This window comes from Mangifera indica, unplaced genomic scaffold (genome assembly GCF_011075055.1).
Source record: "Mangifera indica cultivar Alphonso unplaced genomic scaffold, CATAS_Mindica_2.1 Un_0001, whole genome shotgun sequence".
Taxonomy (NCBI): domain Eukaryota; kingdom Viridiplantae; phylum Streptophyta; class Magnoliopsida; order Sapindales; family Anacardiaceae; genus Mangifera; species Mangifera indica.
In genome coordinates, this window is record NW_025401093.1 from 1,472,886 (window position 1) to 1,487,892 (window position 15,007).

The 15,007-nt window shown below is 28.6% G+C and overlaps 1 protein-coding gene across 1 annotated transcript; it reads right to left on the minus strand.

Moving 5' to 3' along the window:
- Nucleotides 1-2,681: 2,681 nt before the first annotated feature.
- On the minus strand, nucleotides 2,682-14,326 carry LOC123205097. Its single transcript, XM_044621912.1, has 11 exons — nucleotides 14,228-14,326; nucleotides 14,038-14,124; nucleotides 12,170-12,222; nucleotides 11,833-11,965; nucleotides 6,828-6,964; nucleotides 6,629-6,680; nucleotides 6,377-6,456; nucleotides 5,760-5,849; nucleotides 4,969-5,154; nucleotides 3,736-3,865; nucleotides 2,682-2,974 (listed from the first exon to the last, which is right to left on the minus strand). The coding sequence occupies exons 1-11, from the start codon at nucleotides 14,324-14,326 to the stop codon at nucleotides 2,894-2,896; spliced, it is 1,128 nt and encodes a 375-aa protein (XP_044477847.1). The 3' UTR covers nucleotides 2,682-2,893.
- Between the last annotated feature and the right edge of the window lie 681 nt (nucleotides 14,327-15,007).

The following is a 15,007-nucleotide window of genomic DNA, read 5'->3' on the forward strand; positions in this document are numbered from 1 at the left end:
CAACCAACTCAACAAAATCTTATCAAACCATTTCCACACAGAATACAATTCATTTTTTTTCTTAACATCACTCAAGTCATCACTAGATTTCTCAATAACAAAAGGTGAAAGGCAAGGAATTAGACCCGTGAGGTGCTCCTCGAGATCATGAACACCAACAGAATGAAGAGCTTGAGCTTACCAATGCCTATAGTTATCTTCTGTTAGCTTTGGACTGATTGCTTGAAGACTGGAGATTGGATAGCTGTTGTGTCCTGATAACTATGACTAAGATCCACTATAACTTCGTGCACTGGAACCAAGATCCATCTCTAATGCACCAGAAGTAGCTGAAATAGAAGAAAAATACAAATTAGACATCAAACGTAAGTCAACAGCTCGATACCATGTAAAGAAATCACTATTCATAATACATAGTCTCATATCAAGATTGAGAGAGCTAACATTCGTTGAAAAATATCTCAGATCTTTGTTACTGAAAAATTAGGAATTACAAATGTTTTTATATAAGAAAAAAAATAAAAACTAATTGTCAACTAACATGACTACTAAACTTAACTACCATCATCGATCTTTAACTAACTCACCGATTTGCTACCGTCTGATCTTCAGCCATAACCCACGCGTTCTTCTACTTTAGTTTTCAGATGAGAAATGCAAGCGACATGTTGACTTCTGCCTTTCAATCTCAATTGACACCTAAGACAAAATCAAAATATCAATAACAGTAAAATGATGCGTTTTATAGTAATCAAAACGCAATGTTTCACATTTATCTTAACAGTCTAAGTGTTCCTGGATACAAAGAACAATGTACCCAGCCACAAACCGGCTGAGCCAAACAGTAGGACTAACAGCCTAGGTGTTTGCATTTAAGCGAGGGTGTTGAAAACTCAAATAAAAAAGAAAGAAAAACAGTCTCACATATAATGAATAGAACATAAAAAAGTGGTATATAAATATTATGGATTGGATCTTAACACAAGTCAATTGGTTTTGTGTAATATGGGTTTCAATTTTCACACTTGTAAAGCCCAATTTATATTTCTGCCATGGTATCAGAACACAAGTCAAACGACAAGTTTAACAGTCTAAGTGTTCCTGGATACAAATGACAATGCACCCAGCTAAAAACCGACTGAGCCAAATGACGGATTTAATAACTTAAGTATTCCTAGATACAAGTGACAATGCACCCAACCAAAAATTGACTGAGCCAAATGACTAGGTCTAACACCCTAAGTGTAATAGCCTAGGTATTTGCACTTAAACAGGAGTGTTGGAGACTCAAATAAAAAGAAAGAAAAAGAGTCTCACATCTCTTGAAGAGAATATAAGAGAGTGGTATATAAGTGTTATGATTAGACCTTAACACAAGCCAATTGGTTTTATATAATATGAGTTTCAATCTTCACACTTCTAAGCAAAATATATATTTCCAACAGGGACAAATTCATTTTTTTAGACTTAAATGAGAAAGAATAAGTTTAGTGCAAATATTATATGAGAGACCTTGTAGAAACAAGTAAGACTCTTGTTTCTACAAAAAGTTTTTTTCAGTGTTTATACTGAACTTATTCTTACTCAATTGAGTCTACAAAAGTGAATTCGTTCTAAATTATTTGAACAATTTTTTTATTTAGAACATATTAAGTTTTTTTTTTAATTACTAAAGTATTATAAAAGAATAAAATTAACCAAATTGTAGAAACAAAATAAAAACTAAATTGTAATCGTGTTTAAAGGTCACGCAGGTGAGTTTCTTGGTTCTTCTTGTTGACAAAGCATATAAGCAACAATTTTCTTGCATTAAGCATTGAGTAAGTAAAAAAAACGAAGTTAAAAAGAAACAAATATCAACACTAAGTCACTAATAAAATGAAAAGTTTACTTTAATTATAATATGAAATTAAGTAATAAAAAATTATTTTACATCATTTGAAAATAAATACAAAATGTGATTTAAAAGATTGATTCTCAATTTACAAAGTACAATATTAAGTTGTATTAATTTCAAAGTAAATATGAATTAATCAAATTTAATAATTAATTTTAAAAACTAATTTATTAATAAAAAACTATACAAGCCCATAACAAGACCCACAGGTCAGCCTATTAAAAATTAACACAACATAACCCTTTAAAGCATGAGTCGTGTTATAGGTATAGTATTTTTGTGGATTGACACAGTTTATAAAACTTACTATTATGTAGATCTTGATCTGACATAGTCCACAAATATGAGGAACTGCATTTAATTTCGTTCAACCCAATTGACATAAACCGCTACTATCTCTAAATTGTATAGTGTAAATTATATTGGAAAGTGAATGAAAAGAAATCAGCAATATATAAATGTTGATCTTGTTATAATAATAATAATATATAATAATATTTTTGTCGCTAGCCAAATGCAACTTGTAGCTTTTTAATTATTCAATATCTTACAATATCAATAGAAGATACCACCCCACTTAATTTTTCGTCCTGGGTTTGTTTCATTCAAAAATTTTGAACAATTAATCCTCAGTTAGAGAATAAAGCGAAAGTTGGAGAAATTAACAACTTGAATGATAAATTCGATGTATGCTGTAGCTACCTGAATCCGAAGATAGTTCTTTTCTTTTCTGAGTGAAGAGCTTGGAAAACGACAGGAATATGCAAATCTACCATATCTGCACTTGCTTGAGTAAACACATCAACTAATGGAGTGGAACCACCACCTGTGAATTTAAAAAAGTAGCACTTCCGAACAAAAATTTTTAGGGGGGGTTTGTAATAGCCTTAAAGCATAGGGGTGTTAAAAATTATGGACTATTTCCCACAAAAAGTTTGTTGAAATGACCAATTTTCACTTTTTAAATTAAAAAAACTTCAGCACTCGATCTCACGGTTACTTCCTCCCACTCGGAAATTGACATGCCTTCACTTCAATAATCACGAGGACAGTACAAAACTTGGAGACGTGAAGGAGCTGCAATTGAAATGAACAGTAAAATCCGAATGAGAAGGGAAACAGAAGCATAACAGCATAAACATGATTGTGGCATCTTTGGATGTTCGGTTTTCTTTAGCCACACAAGGGTGGGAGGGAGAGAGAGCTAACAGCTGAATTGTGGGCTCTCATTTTCAGGCACAATAATTGGATCATCAATAGTTAATCAATTTTTGCATCATGGGCATTGATATTTGTTGCCACTAGATCATCTCCAAAAGCCTCCTATGAGCAGTGCAACTAATATGGTAACCTTACATGATAAATACCACCATTTTTCCTCTGCTCTTACATGCCAAGAAAAAAAAAAAAAACAATAATCTGGCTTCAATCCATTTAGCCTTGATTGGTATTCAAAATGTTAATCATATTAGGCTTTTGTCGGCAACAATATGACTTGCAATTTGCATTCTGAGATTGTGTGACTTACCTAATTTTGTCCCTAGACATTGAACAAATTATGATCTCAATGATAAATAGGAAATTTATTTTACAAGGAAAAACATTAATAGAAGTAATAATTCTATACCAAGTCAAAGTACTAGTGGTTGACGAATGAAACATAAGGTTCAAAGTACCCAACTCTCTCCAGTCTAAAATATGGTGTATAAGTTCACATTTCTTATAGAAAATGTACCAATCTAAAATATGGTGCATAAATTCACATTTCTTATACAAAAATATATCAGAAAAGAGAAAAGACTCATAAATGCTTGAGAGAATACCTAATCCAGACATACCCGTTTTTGAATGACTAGACAACTCACTTTAGATTTTCTAATAAAACTCAAAACCTGTGTATCTTCTTGCTTCTCTTTAAATTCGAGAAATTCCCCTAGGACATATTTATTACCTTTAACTTCCAACCTGCCAATAAATAGAGAGGTTTTTATCTTTTTTCCTCAAAGTGGCTACAATGTACAAAACATATCAAATTTATGATGGAAAAAAAATTCAATCAAAGAAAAACTAAACATATGAGAACATTATACTATCTGTTCCACAAACTTGGTGGGATGTAATGTCTGAGACAAGTCAAATCTAATTCTAAGGCTATTCAAACCAACAAATATATACTTAAATTAGAGTCAATGAACAAAAATAATTAAAGGTGAAGGGCACCCTCAATGTTCTAGATTCTGATGTTGCTCAAGGTATCAATGTCAAACAGGATCTTGCCTAAGTCAAGCAAGAGTGAGAGACTCTAAGCATATATTTTCAGAGAACGACACATAATTAATTTTATCCATTGAATTTGAATCCTAATATAAATTGAATTATAAACAAGTTATGCATTTTAAAAACCTAAAATCAGCTGGTAGCAGGCTACCATGTGAAAGCTATGGGCTAGCATGCAAGTTCAGTACAAACATGGATTTTTCATATTCTTTGGAAAAAGATGGACCACAAATCTATGACCACAAAACTTAGACTAAATCACCAGTCTGGATATCTATGAGATAATATCTAGCACCAGCTACGGGCAAGCACCCGTTTGAAGTGGCGAAGGATACCATAAACTGCGGATTTTATCAGATCACAATCTTTTTCCACCATGAGACCAGAAGCAAGGATGATAGGTCTATGTAAAACAGTTAATTATTGCTAGTTTTGTTTTAATTTTACAGCAATCAGAAAATTCAGGGAGACGGACCAGAAATCCTCGGAAAAAAATTAAACATCATAAGTTTAACAAGCAATCACAACAAACTTGTTTTCATCACTGTTTATGCAAGTGCTTTAATCTCTACTATTCAGGATGATCTTTACGTACAAGAGTAACATACATATGATGCAGATGATTAGATTGCAGGTTTTACTATCTATGAACTAGGATTTTCTTGATTGGTATATTATCCACCAAGCAGTTGATTGACATAAATTCAATATAACAATATGCAAAAAAAAAGAAAAATTAAATAAGCACAGAATATTAAGGAACAGAAAAATCAAAAGAAAAAAAACAAAAACCGTCCCAGATTGGAGCTGTGCTGAGAATGAAATTGAGTTGCTGATTAATAGATTCCTGCATCTCTTTTTCTCCACCACTAAAGGCACCCTTAAGCCAGCCAGACAGCATATTTTTTTGTTCTGGTTTCAATAGTGTCCACTGCTCAAAGGTATTAACCTCGGGTGGAAAATTGCTTGAATAAATGGAGCTAGAAAAATAAAACCAAATTTCATAAGTTAATCACTGATAATCCTAAAATTTTTAACAACCAAGTGTAACACAATCAGTACTTCACACTCAGAATATAAACACAGTTAAGGGCATAACTATCAAAATGGATTCCAAATCATGCAACTTCCTTTTCTGAAATGTTTTCAATGTCATAATCAAAATCACTCATCTTTCTCTCAGTGCAACTACTATTTATAAGCAATTAAAAGCTCTGTGACTCAAAATGTTTATGTTGAGTTTCAGCACTATAATCAACTAGGTCAAGTTCATAACTAAGATATTTTTCCACCCAAAAATTAGTCTGTCTGCACTGCTTTAAACATACAGATGACACATTACATTTATCACCAATAGCACAGGCATAAATTTATTGTTTAAGAAATTTCATCAAAATTACAGTAATAGATACAGGACAATATAAAATCAGTAATTCTGTCATAATGCGATATGCATTCATCAATTAAAGCAACTGAAAAGTACATCAAAGCTCCCCACTTACAGCAGAATAGACTAAACTGCAATCCTGGGCACACCATTATGGAGATTAAAACACATACGAAATTTTGGATTAGGAAGTATCACTTTGTACAAGAAATATCCTTCTGACAGGGCAACTCCCCTTTGTTCAAGATATGATTCAAGAACTGAAGCTTGTTTTTTATCTTCCTCCACCTGGGACATAGAAATTACAAAAGAAATAATAAATTATTAATAAAAATATCTGTGTAGTGTATTTTCCTCTGTGAAGCTATAGATATTGGAGACTTAAGGACTGGAGAAGAAAACCAAATGAAAAGAAATATTTCAAAATCTAATTAAACCATCTTCTAAAATAATGGAGAACAAGTGTTCCATAAAGGAGTTGTACACAATGAAATACTACTAAGCTCACAACATATGGCAACAAGTTTTTAATAATGAAAAACACCATCGTAATCTTTAGATCATTCACATTATTACAATGTCGTTACAATTAGATTGCCCACAAAATATGAAGTTCAGAAATGAATAAGATATATAATGCTATGCAGTTAATACAGACACAGCAACTGCAACAAGAAAGGAGCAAAAAAATTTACCGTCTTAAATTCATCATAGATAACAGTGATGATTTTTAAGAATAGCCATGTGGCACTATCAATACAAGAAGCATGCCTAATTAAGTCACTATACAAGAGACATATATAACTATGACTTACAGGGTCAGGATAATGCTATGACCTGTGCCCATGCTGGCCTTCACAAACCCAGCTGCCATCTCCATTGATTGATACAAATCCTGAAAAATTCTTCACAGAACTTAAATCACAACTAATTAATTTAAGCTCATTCTACCAGAATCGACGGTAAGAAACAAAATTCTTCTATTTGTCAGCCAAACTAATAAAAAAATTTGAACGACAATATAAATGATAAATATGAAAACTTTATTTCTACATTCTGTCACGAACCCGTATCCGGATCCAGAATTCGGAGCCCGACGTATGCCTTACCTCCACAAAGCTTCTCTAATCCACAAATTTAGTCAAATTAATAAATAAAAAAATAGTTTTCTAATTAGATACCATACAAGCCAAAATATTAATATAATTAAGCTTAAATTAGTAGAATTTTTAAGAGAATACTAAAAAAAGAAGTCAAAAATTTAACCTATTTGCAACCGAGAAAATGGCATTAGAATCGGAGGTTTCGATGTCCAAAACGTTGCCGCTGTAGAAGGTTCTTTTGAACAGTTTGTCAATTACGAGACCGCAAAGAATCTGCACCCACGCGGTGACGGGAATCAGCTATATTTGGTTTCCCGAAAATTAAATGCAGTGAATTTTCCTGGAAATGACGATCTGTTGGTAAGGACTAATGATCTTCATAATATTAATTTAATAATCAATAAAATTATGTTTATTTATTTTAAATATATAAATATATATATATTTATATATTATTTTATAATTGAGTAATTTTAAATTAAAAAAATATTCATTTATATGATAACACATATAAATATATATATATTTATATATTTTAAATAAACACATATAATATTACTCTTTAATAAAAAGATTAATATCTTTTGTCCACCTAAAACTTTGATCAAAATACTATTCCACTCTTTAAGTTTGAAATTTTGTTTTTCGACCTGTCCTCTACTCCTATCAATGAAAATCATTTAGTATTAGTGGAATTCTGAAACTATTTTGAAGATTTAATGCAGTTGAATTATTATTTTTATTTAAATTATATAAATAATCTTTCCATATTTTCTCTTCTTTTTCTTCTATCCTCTTTTTCTTATCTCACTTCTCTCCACTTCTCCAATGATGCTTACTGTTTTTAAATCCTCTTCATCTACATCAAATTGTATTCGATTATAATATTATTGGTGCAAATTCTTGTACTAACAGATGTGCTTAAATCAAAGTCTTACTCAAAGTAGGTTATAGTAATAGTAATAAAAATCTGATTATACTTTTATTGATACAATTTCTTTTCATCAATTGACATACTCAATTTAGATTTTTGTGCAAGATAAGCTAAGATAAAAAGTATTAGAATTTGAATAGACTTTTACTTAAACAGAGGAGTAGAAATTCAATCTACGAGCAAAGGATATAGAATGCTCAACGAAAAACTTTATAGTTATTGTCAACGTAACAAAGATAAGGGTGCAAATAAGTTAAACACTTTTATATGTCAAATATTTTTCATTAGTGTATATAACCTTTTTATCTTTTTATATACTGATTTTTATTAATGAAAGTGAATGATAGATGAACAAATAAATTTTTTAAATTTAAAAGAAGAAAAATTCTTGTTTCACCAAAGCTTGGGTTGAAAATAACCATTCAACTTCGATCTAATAAAAACTATAATACATTTTCTAAAGTTATAATGATTCCTAGAAACTGAAATTTTTACAATCATTCAACGCAACAAACAAAATCCAAATTGCAATTTCTCTCCTCTCAAATTTCTGAAGTTCTTTAGCCCAAAAAAATTGTACTGAATTTCATTTTATTTATTATTTTTCTCAGTTTTAATTTAAGGTTGATCAAGTTTCAATGATATAAGGAATCTTTATGTCGTTCATAAAATGTAGGCGCCTCATTAAATCTAAAGAGTAAATTATCTAGATCCATGGTTTAGAAACTTAGATAGACCCAACTGATTCAATCAAGATTTGATAATCCATTCAATTTAAATAAAGTTTTAAAACAATTTAAGGTTCGAACTGCTTGGAACCATGATTGAACTAGAGTGATAGTATTGATATAATGGATTTGCCAATGTTAGCATGACTATTGATTTTTTTTAAAATTGTTGGGATTTTGAGGCAAGCTATGCACCATTAGACCATAATTGCACATTATTTTAAATTTTATTTTATTTATTTTATTGAAGAAATGAAAAGTCTTGTAACTGATAGGTCTAACAATTTAGAGGAAATACATTATACCAAGTGTCAAGGTTATGGGTGTTAAACTGATACAACACATGGATGAATGTTAGAAGTATGTCTACTAGATTAACCAGACAAGAAAATTTCATATCCTCTTAATAGACAGTGGTGCAAGTGATCTTTAAATATGAGATCAATAGAATGTTTTTTGCACTAATTGGTATAGTTTGACACTAGTCTAATGTAACATTTTTTAAAGAGTTATCAGAACGGTCATGGTTAATTATGTTAAAAATGTAGCAAGGTTATAGTGGGTTAACAAAAAATTCATCACTCTTGGGTGCGAAAACAGATATATATATATATATATATATATATATATATATATATATATCTCAATATGTAGTTTGGTTATGACAACAAATTAAAATCTATTACCATAGTGAGAACGGGTTGGCGTTTGATCTAATGATTACACGGTCATTGCCTGACTAACCAAAAATTTATGCTGACGATGAATTGAGATAAAAACTACTTTTATATCTTAATCTTGACGAGATATTAGGTGATGAAACAATTTAAATGCACAATGCCCATACTATTAAAAAGGTTAAACATCGATTTTTCGTTTATTTTTTATTAGTTAGATAGTCATGATGTCTTACTAAAAACCATTCATAATTTGTAAGAATTATAAGAATTATAATAATCATTATAAAAAATCATAATAATCAATAATCAATTAATCCTATAACCCAAAAAAAAAGTCATGCTAACATAATTGCCCAGTGTATCAAATGGCAACAACATATAACATATTGGCTAAGATAAAACAGATATTAAGATAACAACAAATTTGGCATATAAAGGAAGAAAAATTACACTATAAAGGCACTAGACATAAGAATTTTAATGTATTTTAGTGTTTCTGATCTATTACTCATAGTAACTCCGATGCTTAGCATCAATAGAACCATACATGTATTATCAATAGTAATCATACAAAGATGGTGAGATAGCCATCATCAAAAGAAGAAAAAATAGACAAAGGAAAAGATATCTAACTAGTTTGATTATATTTCAATTTAAAATAGTTTCAAACATATCAAACTGTATAAAAAACAATCACAATACAAAGATTTAGATAAATCCAAAATTAAAAAGAAAAGACTAATCAAGATAAAAGAAAATCAACTAAAAAAAAAGGAATCTATTAGACAGGTTATCAGTTATATATGCAAACAGAAGTTTGATTCAATGTGCAAAAAAAAAAAAAAAAAATCAATGTCAAAGATCCTATAAGCAATCTCTTAAAAAATCAATAAAGTAATCATTTTCCCCCAAAAAACATTTTCTTTGATTAAATTAAATCAAGACAATATCTCTATGACAAAATAATAATAATGAAAAAGACAGAAATAGATGTCAATATATTTGAATAATAATAATAATAATAATATACTTCAAACAAAAAATAAAAAACAAAAAAAATAATATTTGAATTAAGAAAAATACAAAAAAGTTAAATAATTTTTATACAAAATATTAATCAACAGAGAAGTATCCACACACACAAAAAAAAAAAAAAAACAATTTAACCAAGATTACTTATTTAAATAGTAGTGGATGGGGATGATTATCAATTATTAATTTTTTCCCTCTTTATAAGAGAATAAAGGGATTTATTTGACTTTAAATGTTTACGGGTATTTTCCATCCAAAAGATTAATATAATTTTCTTAAAGAAAAAATATTATAAAAATATTATTTGTTAGTAAGGGAAAGGTTAGGTGTGCAACATTAAGAAAACCCTTAAAGAGAAAATAAGAATTTTTAACGGTAAAATATAACAATATATATTTACTTTGAATATATAAATAAATATATATTTAAATGATTTTGAATTAAGGATAAAATAACATTCAATTATATAATAACATATAGAAGTATATATTTATTTGTATACTCAAAGTGAATAAATATAATATTGCTCAACATAATATAAAATATATATAGTAAGATACAATTTGTGATGCAATTCACATATTATATTATATTATGATACAATTTGTGACTCACTGGATTTAAATTAAAATGAATTCAAATAACTGATATGTGATGCAATTTATATAACAATAAAATTATATGTATAAACAATATATAAAATTTTATACATAAACAAAAATATAATATAATATGATTGAAAACAAATCAATTACAAAATAACAATAGAGAATACCTTGCATATAATACTATTTTATCTCTAATTTAAAATAAATTAATTATATTATGATATATCATTAATTATATATAAAAACTTGCATATACTACTATTCTTTTGTATAAAGAATATATCTTAAAAGTCTAACGAGCAACACGACATTGTGCCAAAAGGAGAAACGAAATTTAATTTTTTAACTGCAGGCTTTTATTCTTGGGCCTATCATCGGGGCTTTTTACCTGTTAGCATTGAATGATGTTTTAATTATATTATTTCGAAATCAATTGTTTAATCAGTATTAAAGTATGAATAATTAATATTATTATTAATAATATATATTATAGTTATCTATATTCATAAATGAAGTATTACAATGAGACATTTATGTGATTCTATTAATTGAAAATATATGTTTAGTCTTTTTTTTTTTTAAATTTAATTACAAAATAACAATAGAGAATACCTTCCATAGTTTTGTGTAATGTTAATTTCTTGAGTTTCAAGGGATTTTCAAATGATTATTTTGATAATTTATTATTGATATTATTTCATTTGATTTGTTAAATAATAAAAATTTTTAATAATCTTTTATTATTATTAATAGTGATGTAACATATAATATAAATGATACTCTGATTAATATATTTACAAAAAATTATGAAGATAATTTTAATTTATTATAATTATTTTCTTACTTATTAATTTTTTATAACAAAAATACCCTTATTTATAATTAATATATCTAAATAACATGAAAAATATTTTATAATAATTATATTTAAAGGTATTATTATAATTATTAACTCTAATTAAATATAATAATTATTTATATTAATATATTTTTGTCATATTTTATCAAATCTCTTTTTTATCGTATTTTATTAAATATAATAATAATTTATATTTAATATTATTCGAAATAATGTAGATGTAATATTTCATTTTTTTTAAATAACCCAAACCAAACCCACCATAATGTTTCCAAAGATATCGTGAGACTGACAATTTTGCATTAAAAAAAAAAAAATTAAATTGACCTCTGCCATCTCCCAACCCATCTGCTCTGTTGTGCCTCTGGCAGCTTCACCTTTCGCATTTGTCGCAGCTCTTCTAGCCATCACCTCTGTCGCCGACCACCATCCGCCATCGTTGTCATCAGCTTCTTCGCTCCTGTGGTGCCACGATAAAGCCTAGTTGTGTCTAGAGCAATTGGGTTCTGTGATTTTATTTGGATTTGAATTGTTTTGTTTTGAGAAGAAGTTTGGTTGGTTTGTTTGTGGCTATTGGAGTTTGATTGTGGTTGAAGTTTGGATTTCTAGAAGTGTTGTATGTGGGTGGTTTGTTGTGGTGCACTGTAGGTGTTTGATGTTTTACCTGACTGAACGTTCAACAGCTAAACCACTTGCCTTCCATCTGAAACGCCTCTCCTGCAAATTTCAATCTCTAGCACCTTCAATCTCCAAACACTTGTCCACTTCCTAGGAGGAATTATACTCTTATTACTAAGGGAATTGAATTTTGATAGGTGGATATTTAAGTTTTTAAAACTTTGAAGTGGTAGTTTGACAATACATGAAACCTCGGGTGGGAATTAGTTTTTTGGCCCTATTTTCCCTTCTCATTTATCAAATTATTTAGAGTTAAAATCAAAAAATGATTAATTAATAATGATATTTTAATCATTTTATATGTTTTTAAATAATTAATAACACAAATAAAACAAATAAGGGTAACATGCATAAACGAAATTAGATTTTTGATTTTAAAAAAAGTGATTTTTATTTTTTAAGGGATGGAAAAAAGGTTAATCACTCTTTATTCTAAAGTTAAAGACATGTTATGCCACAAATATAAATTAACATACATAAATAGCCATACACAGTAGTTAAAAAAGAAAGAAATTATAATTTGAAAGGTTGGTAAAAAAAGTAAAAGAAAAAGTAAACTTATCCATCTATAAAAATGATCCAATGGCCTTCCAATGATTTTTTTTAACTTTTGCCTGTGCCCACTCCTTTCAAATTTTATTTTTTAAAATAAAAATTGGTATCTTCTTCTAATTAGTAATTATATAATGAGATAACTAAATTCTTTGATATAAATTTTAATATTTCAAGATTTTTTTTATGTGAGGGATATAAATTTTATGTTATAAAATTAGGTTTATCTTGTTTTTGATGTTATGATAGGTGTTTTAGAGTCAACCACATTTAATATTTGTAACTGTAATTTTATATTAATTATTAATAAAAAGATTCATTATTATTATATTCATATGTATATCAATTATATAATTACACGAATAATATGTTTTTAGAACGGTAGAATTGTGATAAGAGAATTAAATGATTGATCATGAAAACTCTATGCACACATTAAAGAATCAATCTAGAAATGTTCGTAATCCTGATATTATTATGACCAAAGGTATTGTTAATGATGATAGGATTGTCATAGTGTTGAGTGATGTTACCAAAAGATGACAACAATTCTTATATGTTGAAGTTGTTTATAAACAGTTTAGTATAACACATAAGTATATGTTGTATACATGTTCACCAGATGACCTGACCAAAACATATTCATACTGATGGATTCTCCGTGTATATGGAATAAAGCCCCTTGAAAAAAAAAACTAAGATAATACAAGCCATTTCATTTTTAAACTATCTGAAAATCAGACGCAAGAACAACAAAGCAAACACAATGAAGTGCAAGATAGTACTCAATATACCTGCCTCCTAGTCAGGCTAAGTGGTTACTTCCTCTACTTTTGATTGCTACTCGGCTTCTTCTTGAGTAAGCTTTCAAACTTTCTCAAAAAAGGTTTCTTCTTCTTTTGTTGTAGCTGCTTTCTTGGTGAGGTTACGCTATCCTCAACATGTTTTGTGGACGACAGTCCTTCTATCTGATCGATTTCACTGCCATCCATCTTTGAATTCACCTCCTCTTCAAATGATTCCTTCTCCAGTTCTCCGTTGAGAGAAAACTCCTTTTCAATTTTGCAGCTCTCCTAGAACTCAACTTCGACTGAATCATCTTCTTTCTCTTTGCTCTCATCTTCTTTTGGTTTTCCATTAGCATTCTCAACTTTGGCAGCAACCTTTTCAACGTTCTTATCGTTGAAGCCATTATTTTTTTCTTTAGGATCTTTTTTTTCTCTTCTTTATTGGATGTGGTGGAAGGTCCATTTTAGACTTGTCTTCACTAGCATGTCTATTCTCTTCAGAGAACTCAACAACCTTTGGAAGGAGATCATAGTTTTTCTCACTATCTGAAAGCTCACCATTCACCTCAGTTTGCTTTTTGGTCAAAGCTTCTTCATCAAGCTACTTAGACACTCTACAACTTAGTTTCTTTGTCCAACAAACTCTCCTTCAGTTTCATGCACTAGGCGTTCGCTTGTCCAAGAGCTTCCTGCAAATAAATCACCTCAGCTTTAGGCTCTTCAAGGCCTTCTCTCAGCTGAGATTCTTCTTCTTCCTCATTTTGTTTGGGTAGATTCACCAACCTATTTAAGTCCTTTTCCATTGAAGAATTTTCATTTTGGTTAATTCAAAATTACTCAACGTATGAGAACACATTTTTTTATGTTTAATTGTATATTTAAAATATATATACATATAATTTTATTGTGTTATATTTTCAAATTCAATAATAACAAAGTTGATTTTATATAGGGATTGACTTAAGTGGTGAAGGGCAAAGAACCATTTGCAAAAGTCTGAGGTCCAAGTGACTCAGTGTGATGTATCTTAATAAAGTTTATTCTTGATTTGTGTGTGTATATATATACACACCAAATCATAATTTATCAACCAAAACTAAAAATTATTTTTCAAAAATTTATCAACCCAAACTAAACCAAATCAAATCATAATTTTTAATCAATTTAATTTTGTTTTACAATTTGAATAGAATTATGTACACCTTTTTCATCTTTGAAAATTTTGCCAACAACATTTCAAAGGAAAACAGTCGTGATACAAATTTAAAATTAAAAAAAATTATTATTAATTTGTAAGAATGAACTTTTCTATATTCACTATTTACTTACCAACAACTAATCAAAATAGATAAATCAAATCTCAATATTTGAAATACATTTATAAGAGTATTAATTTAGATATTAATGATAATACGTGTGATTAATAATTTTAAATTAAAATTAAAATAATATCTAATTATATAATAATAAATTATCATTAATAT